The 21181-nt window shown below is 48.4% G+C and overlaps 8 protein-coding genes across 8 annotated transcripts; 3 read left to right on the top strand and 5 right to left on the bottom strand.

Annotated features, from left to right (window-relative positions):
• Positions 1-1533: 1533 nt before the first annotated feature.
• EV420DRAFT_1476949 (uncharacterized protein) lies at positions 1534-2436 on the bottom strand (the record flags this gene model as incomplete). Its single annotated transcript, XM_060469372.1, has 4 exons — positions 1534-1643; positions 1671-2068; positions 2157-2217; positions 2361-2436. The coding sequence occupies 4 exons, from the start codon at positions 2434-2436 to the stop codon at positions 1534-1536; spliced, it is 645 nt and encodes a 214-aa protein (XP_060334704.1).
• Positions 2437-2979: 543 nt separating this feature from the next.
• On the bottom strand, positions 2980-4616 carry EV420DRAFT_1523435 (uncharacterized protein). The gene is made up of 2 exons (XM_060472293.1): positions 3907-4616; positions 2980-3855 (listed from the first exon to the last, which is right to left on the bottom strand). Exons 1-2 carry the CDS (start codon positions 4171-4173, stop codon positions 3106-3108), a joined length of 1017 nt encoding a protein of 338 aa, XP_060334703.1. The 5' UTR covers positions 4174-4616; the 3' UTR covers positions 2980-3105.
• On the top strand, positions 4403-8148 carry EV420DRAFT_1628013 (uncharacterized protein; the record flags this gene model as incomplete). Its single annotated transcript, XM_060476053.1, has 7 exons — positions 4403-4501; positions 4806-4848; positions 4903-4968; positions 5031-5577; positions 5636-6163; positions 6216-6888; positions 6939-8148. The coding sequence occupies 7 exons, from the start codon at positions 4403-4405 to the stop codon at positions 7830-7832; spliced, it is 2850 nt and encodes a 949-aa protein (XP_060334702.1). The 3' UTR covers positions 7833-8148.
• A 606-nt stretch (positions 8149-8754) lies between these two features.
• EV420DRAFT_1639388 (helicase MOV-10) lies at positions 8755-12240 on the top strand (the record flags this gene model as incomplete). Its single annotated transcript, XM_060476966.1, has 13 exons — positions 8755-9204; positions 9255-9747; positions 9795-10138; positions 10209-10533; positions 10589-10800; positions 10851-10983; positions 11042-11175; positions 11232-11402; positions 11454-11654; positions 11705-11817; positions 11869-11985; positions 12037-12093; positions 12144-12240. 13 exons carry the CDS (start codon positions 8755-8757, stop codon positions 12238-12240), a joined length of 2847 nt encoding a protein of 948 aa, XP_060334701.1.
• Positions 12241-12876: 636 nt separating this feature from the next.
• Positions 12877-13408, top strand: EV420DRAFT_1639387 (uncharacterized protein; the record flags this gene model as incomplete). Its single annotated transcript, XM_060476965.1, has 4 exons — positions 12877-13058; positions 13106-13154; positions 13204-13341; positions 13394-13408. The coding sequence occupies 4 exons, from the start codon at positions 12877-12879 to the stop codon at positions 13406-13408; spliced, it is 384 nt and encodes a 127-aa protein (XP_060334700.1).
• A 481-nt stretch (positions 13409-13889) lies between these two features.
• Positions 13890-14585, bottom strand: EV420DRAFT_1476944 (uncharacterized protein; the record flags this gene model as incomplete). Its single annotated transcript, XM_060469371.1, has 3 exons — positions 13890-14132; positions 14184-14518; positions 14582-14585. 3 exons carry the CDS (start codon positions 14583-14585, stop codon positions 13890-13892), a joined length of 582 nt encoding a protein of 193 aa, XP_060334699.1.
• Positions 14586-16642: 2057 nt separating this feature from the next.
• On the bottom strand, positions 16643-18990 carry EV420DRAFT_1162442 (uncharacterized protein). Its single transcript, XM_060466155.1, has 16 exons — positions 18652-18990; positions 18585-18594; positions 18504-18523; positions 18413-18445; positions 18253-18354; positions 18147-18201; positions 18058-18090; positions 17930-18006; positions 17821-17875; positions 17664-17765; positions 17516-17611; positions 17437-17463; positions 17342-17382; positions 17261-17289; positions 17160-17205; positions 16643-17106 (listed from the first exon to the last, which is right to left on the bottom strand). The coding sequence occupies exons 1-16, from the start codon at positions 18724-18726 to the stop codon at positions 16915-16917; spliced, it is 993 nt and encodes a 330-aa protein (XP_060334698.1). The 5' UTR covers positions 18727-18990; the 3' UTR covers positions 16643-16914.
• A 670-nt stretch (positions 18991-19660) lies between these two features.
• EV420DRAFT_1639385 (uncharacterized protein) lies at positions 19661-20926 on the bottom strand (the record flags this gene model as incomplete). Its single annotated transcript, XM_060476964.1, has 6 exons — positions 19661-19672; positions 19727-20030; positions 20082-20283; positions 20334-20446; positions 20498-20838; positions 20897-20926. 6 exons carry the CDS (start codon positions 20924-20926, stop codon positions 19661-19663), a joined length of 1002 nt encoding a protein of 333 aa, XP_060334697.1.
• Between the last annotated feature and the right edge of the window lie 255 nt (positions 20927-21181).

The following is a 21181-nucleotide window of genomic DNA, read 5'->3' as shown; positions in this document are numbered from 1 at the left end:
TGATATCTTCATGATGTTCGCACGTTCACCTCGATTCAAGCCGAGACAGAGATAACAATGGTAGGATGCAATACGCAGCGAATGCATATAGATACATTCAATGAAAAATATTGCCTTGTGATGATAATGCTGATGCGCCACTGTATGTAAAAATCCCGGATCAGGGAGAATCACCCTCAAAGCACGCGAACCATGACGAAAGATTTACCTCATTATCACTTTCTCAGCTGGACAGTTACGATATGCTTTCGCATCTTTTCAACTGGTGATATGACTGTGAGTACACGCGATAAATATACCAAGTACTGTATCTAACCTTATCGTTGTGAAGTATTCATTACGGATTCCATCTCACGATCCTCGTTCTCACTCTGAACGATTAGGTACAGTCGGGTAGGACATCTCTTTCCACGATCAGAATCAGAGTTTCCATGTTGGCCTGCGCCTAGAATCAAGATTGCGATTAGAACTCATGTGGCGAGAGCGCAAGACCAACAGGGTCCCTCAGCCAGACGATAGCGATCCGAGCGATGGCACTTTGGCTTTTTCTTTTCGCGAGCTGAAGATCTGACTCGTCGAAACAAGGATAGGACAAGTATCTATAGGTGCGAATTAATTATCAGCGCGCTGGAGTCTGGTGGATCAGAAATTGATCTCTCGTAAAATTGATACCCGACATACAGACCAAGTTTACACACAATTTCGGACCAGGCGACCCGCGCAGAACAGGGAGGACAAATTTCGCAGAACTAGCCAGAAAAAAAGTCTGCTGCTCTTCAGGACTTGGTTCCAACATGGCTGTGTATTGCTCAGAAATATCGCAACCCGCGCCGGTGTACGTCAAGCAGCTGTCTTGGACAATGGTGTCAACGATCTCAGGGTAAACCCCTTTGAGGTACCATTGTTACTCGAAGATGAAAAATATAGCAGTTTTTCCGAAAATTTGCGTAATCTGTGACATCCGAGTCGGTTAGCTTGAAGAAAGAGGCTACACCACCCTAGCTAGTAAGGACCAAGTACGAGAAGCCAAACAGAGAGGACCGAGACGGACCGAGATGTCATCCCGCTTTACACACTTGGTGAAGTTAAGGACACTTGATGCTTTACATAACGCGCTAATATGGCTCACCCAGCGCCAAGTTCCTTGAGCCTTGAAACGCTAGTCCCTAGCAGTACCTTCAAATTATTCTTACCTTGCTGTCTTTCTCGGATGTTCCTCGAAGGATTTTGCAGCTTAAGTTGGCAAGCTTAAGTTGAGAGCAAGACAATCACTGCGTGCCAGCACACGACCAAAATCAAATTGCAGCCGCTGATCGATAATCGATCAACAATTTTGATGATGCAAAGGGTCGGGGGCCGATGTTGGCCGCTACTGTGTCGAGTTTGTTGGAACTCGAAATTGTCTGCTCCGCGGAGTCAAGCTTCAAGGTCTAAGTACATCATACTGTCTTCATCGACGAGGGCACTAGTACAAGAAATTCGAACTCAAATTGATGAATTCATTGTCGCGAACCAATGACGATTCGTTACAAGTTATGCAACAGGAGAAGGAGGTAAACGAATATCAGGGATGGATTCACGAAGGTCATCCAGAATACCTTCCAGACTTTGCACTAATGCATACCGCTCTCCCGCGTGTCCACCTGTTTCAACAACAGCGAACAACAAACCGACAGCTATCAGTTTCCCGTCATCTTTGGTGAACACCAAAGAACCGGACTCTCCTGGTTCTCCAAGTACATTGTATATAGGTGAATGAGACAAGCATCGCATAACCGCAATCTTGCCACGGGACTCGGATGTGACATCCCCTCCTGGAGAACTGTCGTTTGATTCCATCCAAACTAGCTCCGTCTGAGCGATAAGCGTCGCATCGCGCCATCCTCTTGATGAATAATAGAAGATAGGGGTGTCCACTGCTGGTAAGGGCCCGACAGTGTCAAAGGAAAGATATTCTTGACCATCACGCTGTAGAAATCCAACATTGATGAAAATGATACTTGGTAAGCTATCATACCAAAACTCATACGGAATGATGTTTTCCTGCGGTGCTATATCCTTGGGAACGCTAATAGCAGCGTAATCAAGGAAGAATCCCGATGAAGATTGAGATGAAAAGTGTCATATCTTTGAAGTGTGCTGAGGCGTCGACTGACCCAAAGAAACGCTCCGATTCCCACATCTCCACCAGTCTTTCCTCCGCACATGGATCAAAGGCTGATCGATACTTAATAAATCGGGAGATAAAGGAATATTCGGATGGAGATTGGATATGCAAGGGGAAATTCAAGTCCTTGACAGTATTCAACGGCGATGGAGGGGGCCAAGCATAACAGCAATGCCCTGCTGTCAATGCATACATCTGACCGCCCCCTTCGAGATAGCATCCAAGAGTGCACCGAAGACCTGTATTGTGCTTGCCCGTGTGAATGGCATGTGCAGACCACTTGTCGCGATTTGTCTTATAGGGTTCTCCTTCACCTTTCAGGGGACCGAAAGACGAGGGCTGTTATGGATCTGCCGAAATCCGGAGATGCGAGCACGAGGCGAGGAGTGATGATCGAAGCGAGGTATGATTAATTAGAAATGATGTACGTCGTTAGGGAATATAATGGATTCCGGCGAGGGTTCGTGAGGAGACCTGAGAGGTCCGGTTTGCGAAATAAAGGAAATCAGTAAGCGCGAAGCAATTACTGAGGGAAATAGCCGGTAAGCGCGGAGCAATTACCGATATAGAAAGCCTGTAAGCGCGAAGCTATTACGGGCCGTGGGTGAAGGCAAGCGCTAAGCGTAACCTTCGGGTTGGTGTCAGAAAGCGCTAGGCGTATCCAACGAGTTGTTCAGAAAGCGCTAGGCGTAGCTGAGGGTTCACGCAGTGAAGGTGTCCTGAAGTGGTAGATTGGTAAAAGCTTTTTCAATACAATATTACCTACGAGTTTATATACTAAGGAAAGGATCAAGTCATTATTATTCTACAATGCTCCATAATATTCTAGTATTAGTAAGAAGAATAGAGAAAGTAAGAGAAAATAAGAGAAAGTACGAGCGAGTCACTACTAGGGCCGAGAAGGCCGAGTACGGGCATGTGTTGACTCATGCACCGAATTAGTGGATACCCAATATCCATAACAAGGGCCGTATAGGCATGGTGAAAGTGAGTGGTGAAAGAGATTCTCCGGGACAAACTGTCTTTAATAAGCTACGTCCATGGTTGGCTGGAACTGCAGACGATGATGGTGGCAGAGACAGGCGCAGAAGCGTACCCGTTGAGTACCGTACAGAAACATCATGAGGAAGCTTGTGTCTGGCAGCATCAACGACAGAGACAGGCGCTTCCTCTAGAGTGTGAACAGTAATAATAGTAACGTCCAAACGCTCTGGACTACCACGCACTTTAACCGAGCTATAGGGGAAATTACAGCCAAACTGGGTGGAGAAAATGAGGAACGGCTTGTAGTCCTTGAAATGAATCCATAGCATATCTTCGCTTTCAGGAATAGATGCGCGTAAGCGATGTGTGAGATCTGGTCGAGGTCCAACGTCCTCGGCTATTGGCCGAAGGGGCGCCCATTGAAGAATATCCAAGCAGCGAAAGCACTTTTCCCAGTGATTGCGATAGGTATACCCAGAAATGTCACGAGGAAGGGAAAAAGAGCTGTTGACAAGAACACGAATCCAAGACTGCAAGATTGATGTCTGTTTCTCCACCAATATCTGGTCGAAAGGAGGAGATATTAAATGTTCCTTTAAGGAGGTTTTAACATGAAAAAGCACCAGCTGTAATGGCGATGTTATGTCAAAGTCAAATTGTAAAGCCTTTGAGATTGAAGGTATGTTCTCAAGACGAGAAAGCACCTGCGACTTTGTTAACTCAAGAGTAGCAAGAGAGTAAGGTGGACGAAGAACCTCTGTTAGGGATGAGAAGAAAGTGAAGACATCATCTGCAGATGCTTCTCCATTCTTGAACTCTTCAAGATACTTCACGATCTCGGGTATGCAGTTCTCTTCACTTCCAGCGCTCACTCCTCGTTGCTTCGGTGCTTGAGACGGACTTGTTGGAGTTTTGGTACATGATGGCGTTGAACTCTGGGGCGAGGAAGACGGAAGAGTCTGAGGGAGTGCCCGGTGCTTGGGCGACATTTGCGGATCTCTAGGTTGACGCCGAGAGTTCATGTTGTACAAGCTGTCTCAATCACCATGAACGGCTGTGTTAATGTCAGACATTGACCAAGTTTGTGCAATACCCGAGTTCATCGATGAGTCGATCGATGATCATTTGTCACTTCTTCGTCATGGTGTAATATACAACAACTACACGGCAGTACGACGGGAAAGCCTGCAGATTTATATGGTCGAAGTCAGCCAAATAAAGGGAACATCGTTGAGCTGATATCAATCCAAGATGGCTAAGCGCAAGAAGGCTGTTAAATTAACGCTCGTCGCTAGAGCAGAACAGCAGATCCCAGCAGACGCAAGAGAGAGAAGCATTCAACGATGTCAAGTGAGTCGAAAGGCCCCTCACTATTGTCACCAAGAGTCAGAGAGCCATTCAATTAAGTGGGACTCCTTGCTATCATCAGCATCGAAAAATCAATTTTTGTTGGCAGAGGCTGTTTAGTGCTGTGCAGTGTAAAGTTCCCACGCCTTCAATCTCCGCCCGCACCGTGCGCCATTACAGGAAGGACGATTTTCAAGTCTATGCCGTCTCCGTCTTCCTGCTCTATGTCGCACTACAAGTCTGCAAATTCCCGCGCTCAGCCGCCCTCAGATCAGACACAGAAAACAACCAAAGTTCCCTGAAAAAGCTCGGCAACCTTCACGGAACTTTTCCAACCTGGTCAAACGATGGTCCGTCATTGACCCGATTTCTAGCCATTTTCGCGTCCTCAATATTTTACACAGATCTACAGTCCCTGCTCAGCGAGGTTAACGGTGACGTCCAATTAGCAGCTACAAGGATTAGTGACGGTGCGCTATCTGCCAGTTTTCTCTTTGTTTCTTTTCACTGATACTCGAGGCAACCGTTGCAGGCCACGCAGAGCAGTGGGGCTCAGTCACTCGGAAAAAGGAAAAGAAAACGACACCAGCCCCCGGTCATGCAGCGAAGGAGTCGGTTTCTGCAAGGGGTGATTTCCGTGGGGGCCGGGGCGGTCGTGGAGGACGAGGTGGTCTGCTTGGCCGTGGCGGAGGCTCTCGTGGTCGCGGTGGTCTTCCCAGAGGCGGTGCAGCTAACGGTCATGTTGCTGTAACACATCAGCAGGGCTCACCTACACCAACTGGCGCGCCAGCGACCTCGACTTCGGTCGTTACCGACAAACATGACGCGTCGTCAGCCCCAAGCGACGCTCCGCCTTCAGCATGGGTCGAGTCATCCTCGTCGTCTCTGTCAGAGACCCCGGGAGCATCAACAGGTATTTCAACGCCTGGCTCAGCCTTGACTGGCGTTAGCACCACGTCGACGTGGGGCGGCGACACCGATGTCAACGGCTCAACGCCGTCGGTTAATCTCAGTCCAGTCCCATCAAAACCTTCTAAAATCCCCGCGACTTCAAAACGTTCATGGGCTCAAGTCGCACGGTATGTTTTCTTTTATTTTTGAAAAAAAAATTGCTGTAACCTTATTCATGTCGTCAAGGCCCCATGAGAAGTCGACTCCACCACCACCTCCCCCGCCAGCTCCTGTTGTTGCATCTCCTGCCCCCGTGGTGCCCTCACCTATCCCGACGAATCCTCCATTGCCACCGGCTCCTGTTCCCGAACCTGAACCAGACGCTCAGCACCTCGGATGGGAAGAACCAACGACGGTTCAGGCGCCTTCCTGGGACGATGAGCCGCCTGCGAAGCAATTTGCAGAGTCTTGGCCACCAACAGAGGCAAAGGCAGAGCCAGAACCCCCTGCTCCCGTTGAAGAACCTACACCGACACAGGCGCCAGAACCTGTGCTCGAAAAAGCGCCAGAGCCAGAGCCAATACCTTCACCTATACCATCCAAGGCTGCGGCTGCACCCGTACGACCGGCGCCTGTTACACATCGTAGCAGTGCTAAATATAAAAGTGATCAGCCTGTTATCCTGCCGAGCTCGTTCGGCTCCAGCGTAGAAAAGGTCGGCATGCAATTCGGTAGTTTGAGCCTTGGAGGAGAGAGCGTGTTCGATCCCCTTGCGTGCGTATTCTTATCCAAGGACATTATTTCTTAATAGCTGACAACTTGGCAGGTCTGAACCCGAGGCGCAACCGGCACCTGAGCCTCAATCGCCACCTACTCCCCTAACCCAGCAGACTACAACTTCCTCTGAACCGTCTGCTATCGCACCACCACCACCACCAACATCCACTTCTCTTGGGTCTGGTCTTTACCAGCAGCAATCGCTTTCCCACCCTACCCAACAATCTTCTCCTCAGGTTACTATCCCTCACGCCGCCCTGCCAACATCCGTCTCCCAGCCTGCTGTTCCCACCCAAGCAGCGACATCTCACGTGGCTGCATCTCCTCTTCAGCCATTCACACAACCTCATCAGAGCGCTGTGACCCAAGCGCCTCCAGCGCCCCCTCAATCTCAGCCCCTTCTACACCAACAACCCCCTCAATCTCATCTCCCCCAGCAGCTCCAGCAGCAATCGCTTCATCAGTACTCGCAGCATGGACTTCCGACCCACCTCGAGCCTCAGCAAAATCAGTCGCCGCCTCAAGCACAACCATCCTCCGCTGCTGGTTATTTCAGGCAGACCGATGCCCCAACACCATACTTCCATGCACCCACTCCTCCGGCACAACAAGCCCAGGATAACTATGGTTCCTTCGGCCTTGTCGGTCAAGCTCAGCATCAACAAGGATCTCATCTTGGAGGTTTTGGCACAGGCGACTATGGGTATGCCGACAGTCAGAGAGTAAGCTTATGTCTTCTGTACATGTTCCATTATTCTCAGTTTTTGTTCAGGGTTTCTATGACAGTTACCAACAGAGCAGCTTCGGAGGCCGTAACGTCTTGGGCAGCCATGAAGATATCAAAGGCTTACCAGGAACCCAACAACAGCCCTCATCAACGGCAGGCGGATTACCGCCTTCTAATACTCAGACCTCACAGCAACACCCATCTTCGCAGGGTGCCGGCCAGCCTCAAAACCAAGGACCTTATCCTCCACCTCCCGTCCCGTACTACTTCAACCCTTACACCCAGAATCAGTACTATGGCACCCCATACAATAATGCATATGGTGTCCCTCAACCTTTCGTCAAATACCCGACGATGTACCAACCTCCAGGTCCCGGTTCTGCACCGAGTCCTGTGACGAAGCAGCCAGGTCCTGGTGGTAATGTTGGTGTGCAGCCCCAGAGCAACCCATACGGACAGACCCTGTACCAACAGACTGCCGGATACGATGATTATTCACATCAGCAACACTCGCTCGGTGGTGACTATGGAAAACAATTGTATGGTGGTGGTGCCGGACAAGGATTTATGGGAAGCGGCGCAGGAGGGGCTTCTGCCCGTGGTGCAGGGTCCCCCGAGACCGCGTACAAGCCATACGCACCGAAGGATGTCGGTGTTGGTGTCGGTTCTGCACGAGGTAGCGTCCAGCAACAGCAGCAACAAGCACAGCAGCAGGGTCAAGGACAAGGACAGGCAGGACAGGGTGGTCCCCAGGGCCAAGGGTTCTACGGCGGCGCTAGGTTTGGTGGAGGTGTTGGCGGTGGTGTTGGCGGCGGCGTCGGTGCGCCTCAGCAGAGCGCCCATCATCAGCAAGGCGGTCCCCAAGGGCATTTGTACCCCCAGCAAGGCCAGACCGACGCGAGCTTCTATTATCAGGGCCAAGGTCGATACTGGCAGTAAGGGATCAGTGTGATGGTCATTTTGTCCGTTAATTTTTCTCGCTCCCTCATTCATCACTCGCTTCATTTGTGTTTTTTTCATTTCTTTTTGTTTTCTCTGTGTCTTCATCGTAGCATACATCTCATCTCAGTTTCAGTCACTATTTGTACGTTTGTATCCTGATGCTCCGTGACATATAAAGTCTTATTTCCTATCTCCTCCGGCGCGGTCTGCTGTGGTTGCAACCAAGGTGTATTTCGCGTCTAGGTAAATTACTGATGACGGCTAAACTATTGAACAACAGCTTAAAGGGTGAATTAAGTCGTTTTTTGGCCCCAGAAATTTTAAAGAAGCCGGAGAATAGTGAACATTCCTGGTAAGCGACTGTTTCAAACTGGACAGCAACCTGTGAAAGTGGGTGGACAATAGATCAAATTCTGATCAAGGCTTTCCGTCATAGCAAAATGAGTCGGGATTCCCCTTAATAGTAAAGCCGATACATCTTACCGGGGTCAAAAGCCTGGGTTGAGATGTTATCTGCATTCCGATTGTTTCCCTTGCATTTTGGCTGGCACTAATTAGTTGCCTCCCAGGAGTGGAATCAGCTTAGGAGCTGCTTCACAGATTATTCGCTGTTTTCCTTGATTGAACTGGTAGCCCCGGGCCGCCCCGCACCAAAGGCAACTGAAGGAAGGGATTCTGTACAGACTAATCAGCTCTTCATCAGTTCTCTAATCTGCCCAAAAACCAGTAGTTTGACCCTGCTATTGTGGGCGCTTGTTGGACTTATATTTAATTGACCACGCGTTCAGCACGTGGAATGGACTGGTTACCTTGAGCTTCGACTTGCAAGTTCCCCCAGTTGCCTTCCTTGCAAGTCGGCTCCTCTGTCTGTATACATGCTCTAAAACCCTTTTATGGCCTTGTGATATCCTCTACGAAGATGCCTCTGCCTTTCTACTACAATGGCTACTATGTTCCTTTCGGCCAACCACCGGGTTTTCCACCACATTTTCATAACGGCTATACCAGCTATACCAATGGTTGGATGGATCCTCCTAACTTCCGGCCTTTACATTCTAGTGCCCTGCCTCCGTCTCCAGTGGCTGACCAAGACTCTAGCCCTGTCGATGTCTACTGGAGGAGACGGTTGGCGCCTTTACCAGGATACAGCTCACCTCAAGATCTTCTCGGTGGATTAGCCCGAGCAAATGAGGACAAAGTGTCTGCTGTGACTATCAAAAAGCCTCCTGAGTCCAGAAAAAATCGGGCGAGAACGAAGCGCAAGCAAGAACACGGTGCCAAGGGTAAGGAGACGCTCGCGGAAGTGGGAGTAACGTCACCCAAGGGCCCCCCCTCATCCGGTGTGAAGCCTTTACCTCTTGACAAATATGTGTGTTATTATCTTCGAGAGGGAATGGTAGGCTTATGGATCTTTCCTAGGCGGACGTTTTTATACCCGAGTACCTTCGAGACATTCAAAGGCTGTCGCATCGCTTCAACCCTCTTCCCCCATTACCGATATTCCCTTCCCCCTCTTATTGTGTTGGAATTTGTCCCAATGATATGATTAATACTCTCAGCAACGTATATCATCCCGATCTCCTGTCCTTTGCCCCTCCCGAGCGTACCCTGCAATTGCCGGGACTTACTGCTGAGAGATACCGCGAACACTGGAACACACTCCTGGCATGGGAACTTGACCAGGTCGCCGTTGAAAAAGAACAGGTAGTGCTATGGCAAGTGGACGTGCGCGTCGTTGATTGGAGGCAGTCCCATTTTTCTTTGGTGGTTGCCGGCATTCGTGAAAGCCACCCCCACCTCGAAGTGGATGACTTGATTCATCTGAAGCAGGTCCTCGTCGAGGAGAAACGAGGGAGTGGGCTGGCCTTTGAGGGTCGCGTTCTCACCCTTCGAAAGAGAGAGGGGTTCATTCGTATGTGCCTTAATCCCACACTCTGATATGCTCATCCCACACCGTAGATTTCTTTTGTCCTGAATTGAAAAAACATATGCAGATTTATATCCCGCCAGTCTGGGGACGCCCCATTGAAAATGGGTTTCCTGTGTTCACTCCAGAAGACTCTTTCAATCTATTCTTCAATGTCTCTTTCACGCCTAGTGCTCGCTCTACCATCAGGATGAATGTAGCGACTAACATCATGGCAGAAGCACTGACCTCAAATAACAGCAAAACTCATTCGTTTTCTCATCGGTGGTTATTCCCTGAGGCTGAAGATATACAGATGATGCCGCCTTGGACGAGGGCTATTACTTCGCCACCGGAAGAAATTTGGATCGATGATGGTTTGAATAGTGAACAGCGGGTATCTATGATATATTACTCTCATTACAGCTCATCTAACCAGCTAATGGTGTTATCCGATTAGCACGCAGCCTTGCTTGTCTCTTCATATCAATCTCCGGTCCCATTTCTCATTAGGGGACCTCCTGGCACTGGTAAAACGAGGCGAGTTTTCCCACCCATTCAATTATATTGGTTATTCACGTCTTCCTTATCATAGAACCGTAGTAGAAATAGTGCATCAAATTCTCCGCGCCAAACCTGACGCCCACGTTCTTGTCTGTGCTCCCTCGAACCCCGCTACCGATACCCTTGCGCAACGACTCGGAAAAGTCCTCAAACCTGCTGAGCTCCTTCGTCTTAATGATCAAAACCGAACATTTGCTGAGGTTCCTGATTCCATCCGACAATTTTGCTGTACGTTGCTCACTCTCGTCGCGCCTTTCGGCAGCTCCTGAATTTTTTCCCAAAGACGTGGAAAATGACAAGTTTTCGATACCTCCCCTCAAGACCTTGATGCGGTGCAAAGTTGTAGTGACCTCGTGCCTCGACGCTGGAATTTTGACCGGCGCTCGCTGCACGAATAACATCCTGGGAATGTTGGAGCACTCCGTTGTCAATGCCATACACCCAACTCGTGCCTGCCTGATTAAACCTCACTGGACTCACCTCCTGATTGATGAGGTGTGCTTTATTCTCTTATGTCGTAGCTAGGAGTCATTTTCCTTCTTCAGGCTGCGCAAGGGTCTGAGCCTGAACTGCTAGTTCCGATATCTGTCGTTCTTCCCTTCTCCGATCCAGAAGACAAGGCGTCGCCAGAAGTTAGCGTGACCCCTCAGCTTGTACTATGCGGGGACCCGAACCAACGTATGTACTTCCTTATGTGTTTAACGGACAATGTTTTAACAGGCAATGTTTCATGAAGTGGGCCCAATCATATTTTCTGATCACTGCCGCTCGAACGATCTCGACATCTCGCTTCTCGAACGCCTCTTTGAACGCCCTTTGTATACCAATGAACAATGTTCGATCTACAAACCATTTGTTAACCTTGTAAAGGTCCGTCGTTTGTCTCAAGGCTCCTCCTTGTGATGCTTGATCGAAGTGGTACGTAGAATTACCGCAGCCACCCAGCGATCCTGATGCCTCCCTCCGCTTTGTTCTACAATGACACATTGGAGCCATGTGCACGCGGAAACGGTGTCGTTGCGTGGTCCGGGCTTCCGAATGACAAGATCCCGCTGATGTTCATTGGGAGCACGAGTTTAGAAGAGTGTATTGACGAGGTACGTTAATTCCATCCATGTTTATTCATTTCTTGTTCACGATGAATCTAGCGAGAGACGTGGTATAACACAGGCGAGATAGACCTCGTGGTGAATACCATCAAAAGCCTACTGGCCGAAGGGGCTAGGTCGGTGCCACCTCTTGCTTCGAAGCATATAGGAGTGATAGCGCCGTGGAGAGAACAGGTGTGGAAGTTGCGGGAGAGACTGCGGGAGGAACGATTAGGTCAGGTTGACGTTGGGACTGTCGAAGTGCGGAACAACACTGTATCACTGGGACGGATACTAACGTCCTGACGTAGGATTACCAGGCAAGGGAAATGAGGGTAATCATCATGTCTTGTGTACGAGCGAGGGAGAGATTTATCGAAGAGGATAGCGAGAAGGGACTGGGACTTATCCATGAAAGAAAAAGGTGAGTAGAGCTGCCTGTGTCCCGTGCAGTCTGATCGAGACAGGGGACCAGGATGAATGTCAGTATCACGCGAGCAAAGGAGCTGTTGATCGTCATTGGTAACGCAGAGCTCATGGGGCGAGATCCTTATTGGAAACATTTCTTGCAGTTTGCCCTAAGGAATAAGCTGTACGTTGAGTTTTTTGGGTTGTATCTTGTACTGATCATCATTCAACGTAGGTATGTTGGTCCAGACCTAAACATTGAAATAGATGGAAATTATATATCCAGACTGGAGTGAGGGAGTTCTCCCTTTATGTCGTCTACCTTATATTGATGATGTTTAGATCTCGGATGATGACTGAGGGGTTGAACGAGGAAGAACAGGGAGTTTTAACTGCTGGAGGTTTGGCGCGAGAACTCTTGCGGGAGGTACCAGCTTGAAACAAAAAAATTGAAGTATTGATTTTCATGTGTAGGGATCGGATATCTATTTTAAAGGACATCAATGTAAAATTCCATGCCTTCAGATGGACAACAACACTATTCTTTGCGACCCTCCACAATTGTTTCAAGAACAAGTGCACTTCAAAAATAGAATCAGTCTCCTTATAGGTTGTCAGCCATGCTGAACCCCCTCCAATCACGGCTATAATTTCCCGGTAGAAAGGTCCGATCTGTAACCTCCACCCCATCGGCTTCTTTTGCCAAGATTTGTCCGAATCTGATGGATCAGAAATCGTAGGCTCTTTCTGGAATAAGTACGCACTAATGACTTCCTTCTTCTGAGCTTTCTACTGGAAATTCTGTGCGCTGATGGATCCACCGGCTTAAATAAGTACATTTCTCTACAGCTGGGGAGAATCCGCGGACGGAGGTGTTATTACCAGGCGCGTGTTTCGGGGAACGTTTAACCCAATTTGCAACCGGTTCAACAATACGTCCCTGGCCTGGATTATTTATAAATAAAAATTTACCACGGACTCCTACCTTTCTCTTTCTCTTTCCCCCAAGAAGTAGAGTTTCTCGAGCAAGTCGGCCCACTACATTCTTTAACGCACACACTCTTTAACAATCGCAATGCGCTTCTCCGTCGTCTCCTTTGTCGCTGTTTGCGCCATGATCGCTGGCCCCGCCCTCGCTCATCCATCCAGCACTCCCTACAACGGCTACCTGTGTCCAGAATCTGACCAACAGGGCCACGGCCAAGTGTCGGGCAAGTGCGACTCCCCTCCCTTCGCTAACGACTACTTCGGATGCACGTACGTCGCAAAGATACCCTGCTAAGACCCATCTAACGTGTCCGTAGCTTCTACAACGGCAGAGGCACTGGAACCAACACTTGTACATATCACAAGGTGTGCTCAGATTATTATCCATCCTTTTCTTTTCACTCAACGCCCGAAGACCACTGGACAATGCACGTCATCCAATAGTTACTGCCCCTCGACGGCGTCGCACTCTAGCACCAAGAAAAAGCGCTCCCCCGTGGCAGCCCCTGCTACTCCTGGTGGTATCTCGTACAACAAGCGCTCGTATAAGAACGTAAGCTATTTATTACTTACGCTATCTTCCTCATCAATTCAACCCTTTCCAGCGCGCTGCCAACTAGGCAATCTTCCTTCTTATTACTCAGGGCCGTCGTGCAAATTTTCCTTCGGCCCTCGGACTATATACCTAATTTCTGCTCATATTGACGATATAGACAATATTATTAGCGTTCTACCTGGTACTTTTTAGGTCCCTGTTTTCTGATGTTGTTTTACGGTGACATGGGCCATCTGGCATCAGTCGATAGCAAGTAGATAGCGCTATGACTCTTCTGATTAATATACCCTATGGGTCAACATGTCAAGGGGAATGGACCTGTATCATGATGGATCACAAGTGACAAGGCGTCTCGACCAATCCCGCAGCACGCGGCGGCCACAAATATAAAGGGTCAATTGAAAGATACCCCTGCCGGTGTTTCCATTCATTGCTGCGCGCTCAGGCTTGCATAGAGTGTAGAGTCAAACAATACAATTCGTAATTAGATGGAACGCCAGAACGCTACGTAACATACGCTTGTATGTCCGCTAATGAATGCCTTCCTAGATCTGCACCATGATCTTCGTTGCAACGACATCAACTTCTGTAAAATCGGCAGGTTCAGTCAGCAACTCGTCAGTTGCAGCCAGTACCGCCTGCGCAGCCTTTCCAGCCATGTGGATCTTTCTTCCCTCTTCGTCCGTGAAGAAGTCGAGAATTCCGAAGAGACCTGGGGTGTCGGGATATTCCAAACCGAACCAAATCAGAGTCTTCTCTTCCTCTTCGATGAACGAAAAGACAGTAGACTAAACAAATATCAGCATCAATTTCCGCTTGGATCTTTTGGGAAAACCTACAAAGACAAGTTCGCGCACTGCGTCGGCCTTGCCGGGTTTGGCCTTGAGGAATATGACCAACCCTACTGGCGCACCAGCAGTCTTCTCGGTGTTTGGAATGGTCACCTTGGTATGGGTCCTCATAATTTTGACGCTCTGCGTCACAGGCGGAGACTGGAGGAGTCCATTCAGGTCGGGACCCCCGTCAGCAGCAGCATCAAAGGTGGTGAACGCCAACGGCGAATCGGTGTGCCTCAGAGCCATCCATATCTCGTGGTCACGCTGATAGGTGGCGAGGAATGTATCGACGACCTTGTCGACTTTGTCAGGTTTAGCTAAAAGCTGGGTGAGGACGGCTGGGTGATTGGAAAATTATGCTTGTTAGCTGTTCAGCATCATGAACCAGCACGGATACGTACCCATGGAAAGATATTAGATGCGATAACTGAGGTGGTTGTGCACTTTACAGCTGGAGAAATGCCAATGAATCTTTCGCTGTTTTATAGACGTCGTTGACGCGCCTTGACATAGAATATGAAGTTCTGAGACATCCAAGGTCTTGAACGGCCTCGGGAATAGGTAACGGCTTGGATTACTTGGACCATCTGAGTTATAGTTAGCCCAGAAATGTATTGAAAACATTGCAACATAGATAGCATTAAGACGGCCATATCGAATTTGAGCAGAGATGTCTGATGATGCTGAGTAAGTCAGGTCCAATAATTGAAGGGCATACAGAGAAAGGCCGGGCGTGCCCAGGATGACTCAGCCAAAGGAGAAGGAAGAGATTTTCGAAGCAAGATGAATATATTTGGTGGGAAAATGTGGAAGTCCTGTCCATGCCTTAGTAAGCTCAATATCAATCCTAGAGATTGCCGAATGCTGACTGAGCATTAGTTCTCGACTGCCAGGAGTGTCGAATCGTTTCGGAAGCATATAAGCAGGGAAGACCCAGCTTGCGATGCGGAGATCCCAGGGCTGTGTCGGCTTCAAAGGAACGTTGAGAATATGAGTGATATCCTCCTCAGGTTCCTTAAAGTTATACTGCAAGACGTGAAACTGAGTGCACGTACTAGTCAAAAACTTCTCGCGTTTTGATGGGTGGTCCGGTCCGAATTGCCGGCCTGAGCGAGCCACGTGTGTAACGTCAACGTCGGGCCTCGTCGGCAACTTCACTGTTAGTTGAACTTGAACATTGGCGGCCAAATCCTCACTTGACAGCTACCTGTGAACAAGAGGAGAAAGAAACATGGAACTCTGTCTTTCTTCCAGAATCACAGGGCTGAGCCCAAATGAAATGGGTCGCAAATGTAGGTCACATCTTGGGCGAACGTGATATAGAGGCTAGTGACGAAATGTACTAGCCAATGCACCAATAATCCCCTCTGAAATGAACGGCGTGTAAGTGAATTTGCACGAGAACTAGACAGCGACTGACTTTTTCAAGTTTTCGATGCTTTTGTTGCCATCCAACGTTCAATTAAGTAAGGTATTACTTCCGGCATTGTGTAATCTCCATGGGAAAGGCTCAGTCATAGACTGTGGATAGTGTAATACCATTTTTTTGGGGGGCCAAACATAATATTCTTCTATATGACTGATATCCTATTGCTCAAGTTCAACCACCAACGTTCAACACCGTCCATCTCAACTTGCCATAGAGTCGCAGACTAACGAAGAGACGGTAGACAGGTAGCGAATTTCCGTTGCTTCATAGTCGCTCCACTCAAGAAGTCTGTTATCCACTTTTTCTCGATTTCCATCTAGGAAAAAATCTTGCCATCAATTCTCTCCTACGAAAGACAAATCTACCCCCTTGTTCCTTTGCCGATGCATTTCCCAGGATGATCCTGCTCCACTGACAACCGTGTCTCTTCCCATCCTTTCTTGGCTACTTCTTTCAATGGCATGGTTTCCCCGGCGTCGTGCGATACTATTTCAGCCCTATTTTTGGATAACTTGCGGAAGCAGCTTGAGAGACTTAAATCCCGCCACTCGGTTAATGTTTTACTTGACTCTTAAGTGCTCTGGAAAATCTCTGTTGTCATACAGTTTGCCCTCGCTTTCATGACCCCAGATTGAGCCATAGCTTTCCAGTGGTCGACGTGTCGATCAACTGGTCCATCGATCCGACATAATCTGACAGACGCTTTCTTCATTTGTAATTGTTCTGAGGTTCTTTCGCCACGTTCGTCTACTTTTCCCTTTAACAGTGCTTGTTACCTTTGCGCTCCCAAGATGGCGCTATCTAAATTTTCGAATTCTCAGTCATGCCGCAACTTGAAGGGGATTTTGCTGTTCGAACTAGAAGCCGGAGATCTCTGGACTCGCATCCTTCGAGCGTTGTCGTATGCCGAGACAAGCGTGATCACAAAGATAGGACCGTCAATGGGCGGAATGCCCGGTCGGCAGACGAGATGGGAATGCCTGTCTGAGTTGTTTTGGACTCTATTGGTACCTCTCTTGTACCTCTCCTGATATTCATCAGGTTCCTAGCGTTTCCGGTATTGAAGGAGATTTGTGAACGTACAGGAATATCTTCGCTTCGATTTTTGACGTGTTGTATTTTAGTCTGATGTGAGATCAATCCAGAGTCAGCGAAACGGTATACGTATCCTCATATATAATACGAAACCAAAGAACTGGACATGATGACAGCGTGGTACTAGTTAAAGTAAAAGAAACAACTGTGATACTATAAGAATACTATTGATACACTGAGATGTAGGATGCTTATCATATATTCTTCACTTTAGCCCATTCTGGGGGCTGGAGTGGCCGCTTCCACATCTCGACTATCCACATCTCTCGCTTCACGATGGCTCGGCTCAGACAGAGGTATGTCTTCAATGAGTCCTCGTGTTGTGAACTGGATAGCGGCATCAGTGTACAACGAACAACCGGAGGTATCGATATCTTTCGGGGATTTCGATCCTGCCAAGTGCTAGCAAGAAAGATTTAAGATTTAGAACGGACTTATATATAGGACCGACCCACAAGGACGATACGACAGGACAATATGCTGTGTATGATTGCCTGGAGTCTATGGCGGACCATGTGGGTTCATGAGGCAGTTTTGCACAAAATATGTGACTTACTGAGACCCTCCCACTCGGACCTGCGAGGACTTGAAAACAGATATGAACACCAGGTAACCCAACAAAAAAGGAGAAACATACTGTGGACTGCACGGCTAACCCTATGTTCAAGAACCCTAGCACTACCCAGGGACAATTAGCAACGATGTAGGTTGAAATCGATTGAAATAACTCACTCAAGGTCCACGAAAAGTAGAACACGCCTAAGTATAATATTCAAAGTCGATCTTTCTGGAGGGCATGCCATCCACTTACCGTCCCTCCATAACGTGTCTAATAATGGTGCTCGAACGTTTTTTGGTATCCTCCGCCGCCACCGGGTTATACGAATCAGGGATAACGAAAGTGTCACTTCGCGAGAGTAAGAACACAGATTAGCGCTCAGAAATCAGCTTCGACGTACCACCCTCGTACAAGATGGTTAACACATACGGAACCACGTAGGCATCACGTACAGTGCTTATTAGGGCTCTGCATTCGGGGTAAGCCGCATAGACTGGATCGACTATATATGACGACAAGTCAGAAGTAAAAACCTGAATAAGTGATGCGGAACGCGCCTTCAGAGGTTGATACGTCCTTTGCGATGACTACTGCCGCCGGGACCACGGCGGCCTTTGCCAAGAGACTAAGCCTCGGCTTTTCTCGGAAGAAGCATGGCTAACCCACCACAGAAAATACAGTCAAAATCATCAAAATCCGTCGACTCTTTTCCCATATGGCCCAAGTGCGTACGGCGAGGATGACTAGATGTTTGCTTTGTCGAGAAGACTATAATGAAGGATATTCAAACTCACATTCCGAAGAAACGATGGAAGCTAGACGAAGTACTGATACAGATGCTGTCAGTTCGGAACGGAGTAGCATTGGTCGAAGCCTTCATTACCTATAGCAATTTGAGATAGTAGAAGTGTTTCATTTCCTTCTTGTATGGTGTAAGACTATATGTGAATCAACATCCAGTGCCAATGGACGTGATATGCCGTACTCACGGGCAGTAGTATCAAGATCGTCGTTGCTAGAACTGGATACCGGGACAATAGATATGACACAGAGGTCAGAGTGATGCGCCGGGGCTTCCAAATAAACCGTAACTAGAGTAGCAGATGGTAAGAACCGCGAAAAGGGTGCCAAAGTGATAAGAGTCTGTACCTCGTCGTAAAAGGTCAGACAAAAGTCGAATAGCTGCGGTATTCATAGCATTAGAATGAGGTGCGGTATAGGAAGGACTTGTGACACGGACAAAAAGCGCAGCGCATGCAACTAGACATAACCCAACAGTTCAGCCCTCCGTCCGCGTGAGAACTGGAACGAGGAAACCCACAAAGCATGCCCTGAAAGAAAGGCTTTAGGATCAGCATTACGCAGGATACGCATCTGGAAACACTCACATTTCCCATCCGACCGTATCTGATACAACCGTAAAGGTGCTCGAGTTCGTCGGGCGTGAGTGCCCCCACAGACATGGGGGCTTGATGAGAGGAGACGGAGGGGAAAGGTACTCCTCAGCTTAAAGATACCTGGCCCTCATGCATGCTCCGAGAATATCATTTCCAGCCAGGGACCACAATGCAATGATCATCGAACAAAGATGTCCCTGACACACCGAGCTTAAGCCGAATCCCAGAGTTGTCAGTCTACGCGTGTCCTGTTTCGAAGGAGTTGAATGATCATCATGTTTCGCGTCTCACAGTACCGCGGAAGGTTGAGGAAAGGATGGAAGTGGTGCGGTGCCGAAGTGCCGTAGGCACGGCGCCCATGGCTTTTTATGAAATGCACACCCTTCGCCGGATGAAAGCGAAAGCATTGTTACCCCAGAAATTTCTTTGCAGCTCGCAGTATGTGCGTAAAATCTAGTCTCTCGTTCTCTGCGGAAGTTGACACTGAGGAGGACCAGCGGTGAACCTACTAATAAATACTCGGTGTTTTCCATGCGGAGGAAAATCATAACTCTGCGCAAGGGGCTCAGCAAAAATCTGAGGCACAAGGACTATAATTAAAGTTACCGAAAGGCCAGGCAAAAGAAAGGAAAGCTCAGCCACGATCCACGCAAGATCAACATAGATGGTAGCTAGTCGAATCTTGAGACTTATACGTCTTGTAACTCTGGTAGCTAGCAAGCACATTATATCCAGAAAAACTATGGCTTGCCGCCTCCGATATCAAATTTTGTAGATTGTTCAACATATGATAAGGTTTATTGAACCCAGGAGCCCTGATGATAGTTTGGCTTCCGAGGGCTCGGTGGCACTTGGTGGGTATACTTCGAAGTCAACCTTGGGAAGTACACTCAGTCAGAGAGACTAGAGAATAACGTACTTTTTATTCAGAAAGCAATATGATACATAAATACCAACCCGAGACCTTGACATGAAATCACCCCTCATTCTGATACAAAACCTATTTTTTCATCTATACGGTGCCATTAGCGAATACAGATTAAGAACAGACACTAGTATAAACTACCTTCTTTCGCGGAGAATGACTGGGAGGTCCGTCCAGGATCACAATTTCATCATCACTCTCGTCCTTTGTTGCATGTGCACTCGACAGCCGAGGCTTCGAGCTCGTCTTTTCGGGGCGTGGTTTCTCGGCCTTCGAAACAAACTTCTCCGTTTTTACCTTGCTCCTTGAGGACTCGGGGGGACCTTTCCTTTTGGCTCCCTGCTTAGCAAACATGGCCTCGATGCCATCTTTCCTCTTGTCGATCGGTTCTATGAACGTCGAAGATTCTGTGCCAACCTTGCCAACCTCCTTTGGTACCTGGTAACTAAAACCAGAGTCGTAAGTTGCGACAACACGTGTCAAAACGAAAACATACCATTCCAAGGGCGAAGATTTCTGTTCATATGGACCTAGAAGGCCTGCGACCTCATCATTCCACTGTCGGGACGACGTATCGAGCCACCGGTCTAGCGCCTCCATGGTTGACAATATTACCGGCTGACGGGAATGCAGCCATTCAAATTCAGGAGCAGCTGCAGTAGTTACAATTGTGAAGGTCCACAGAGGAGTGTCTGAACCTGTTTTCGAGTAGTTGGCAACGGAAAAATCGCCCGACAGAGGTACTCACCTTCTAGGACGACAGAATCATAAAGCCCAGCCATCAGCATCAACCGTTTTCCGCCCTTGTGGCGCGTAAAGTGCGGCAGTTTGTCTTTTCCTTTGGTGAGCCATTCGTAGTAACTAAATAAGTCATTTTTAGTTCTTGGCACTAAAGGACATATTTAAACCTACCCTTCACAAACAACCGCGCATCTCTTCCTTCCCTTGAGGCTCTGCCACATACCGCCCCCATCAACGAGATTCTCCGCACGCGCATTAGTCGTGTTCATCTTAGTATCTTCAAATTTCGACCAGTGGGGAACTAGGCCCCACTTCATTGTCTGCAAGACAAGCGTGTCTTGGGAGCTGAGCTTGCTGGTACTGGGCTGCGAATCGGAGTCCGACTGTGGATTTGATCCCTGGGATCGGCGCAGAACCGGCGCCTGCGTTCGAGGCGCGATATTGTATCGCGGAACGAAATTATCTTCATCAATCCATTCGGCAGCGGCGGTCTGGGCTCGAATTTCGGCGCGCTTTTGAGTCAATTGTTAATATTCAGTTTTGTAGAATGCACCGTGAGGTATTACTCACGGGGAGATGCAATGCAAATCTACCGCACATTTCGTGGAATTAGGAGACAGCAAGAGAGTCGGAAATGAATATTGTCACGCGTCGTGATTAGAGTGACGTAAATGCACGTGACTATGATTCTTAAGGGCCGGCCTCGAAATGAACCTTTGCCTTGACAACTCACCGACAACTTGTTTCGAACTGTCGGTAATCGTGGTAACTCGACTGACGCGTATTATCCTTGTCCCTTTCCCGTTTACATATTACTCACAATATTAGGGACCTAGAATGTAGAACATGTGTTCA

This window comes from Desarmillaria tabescens (genome assembly GCF_030435595.1).
Source record: "Desarmillaria tabescens strain CCBAS 213 chromosome Unknown EV420scaffold_8, whole genome shotgun sequence".
NCBI lineage: Eukaryota > Fungi > Basidiomycota > Agaricomycetes > Agaricales > Physalacriaceae > Desarmillaria > Desarmillaria tabescens.
Note: the sequence above shows the minus strand (reverse complement) of the source record. Positions and strands in the feature narration are given on the sequence as shown.

Coding starts and splice junctions, on each gene's coding strand:
- EV420DRAFT_1523435 (XM_060472293.1), bottom strand. CDS start 4,173: ATGAACTCTCGGCGTCAACCTAGAGATCCGCAAATGTCGCCCAAGCAC. Junction 3,856..3,906: donor TCTTCTCATCCCTAACAGAG/GTTCTTCGTCCA, acceptor ACAAAGTCGCAG/GTGCTTTCTCGTCTTGAGAA.
- EV420DRAFT_1162442 (XM_060466155.1), bottom strand. CDS start 18,726: ATGTCTGTGGGGGCACTCACGCCCGACGAACTCGAGCACCTTTACGGT. Junction 17,612..17,663: donor AACCATCTTGTACGAGGGTG/GTACGTCGAAGC, acceptor ACTCTCGCGAAG/TGACACTTTCGTTATCCCTG. Junction 17,464..17,515: donor AGACACGTTATGGAGGGACG/GTAAGTGGATGG, acceptor TATTATACTTAG/GCGTGTTCTACTTTTCGTGG.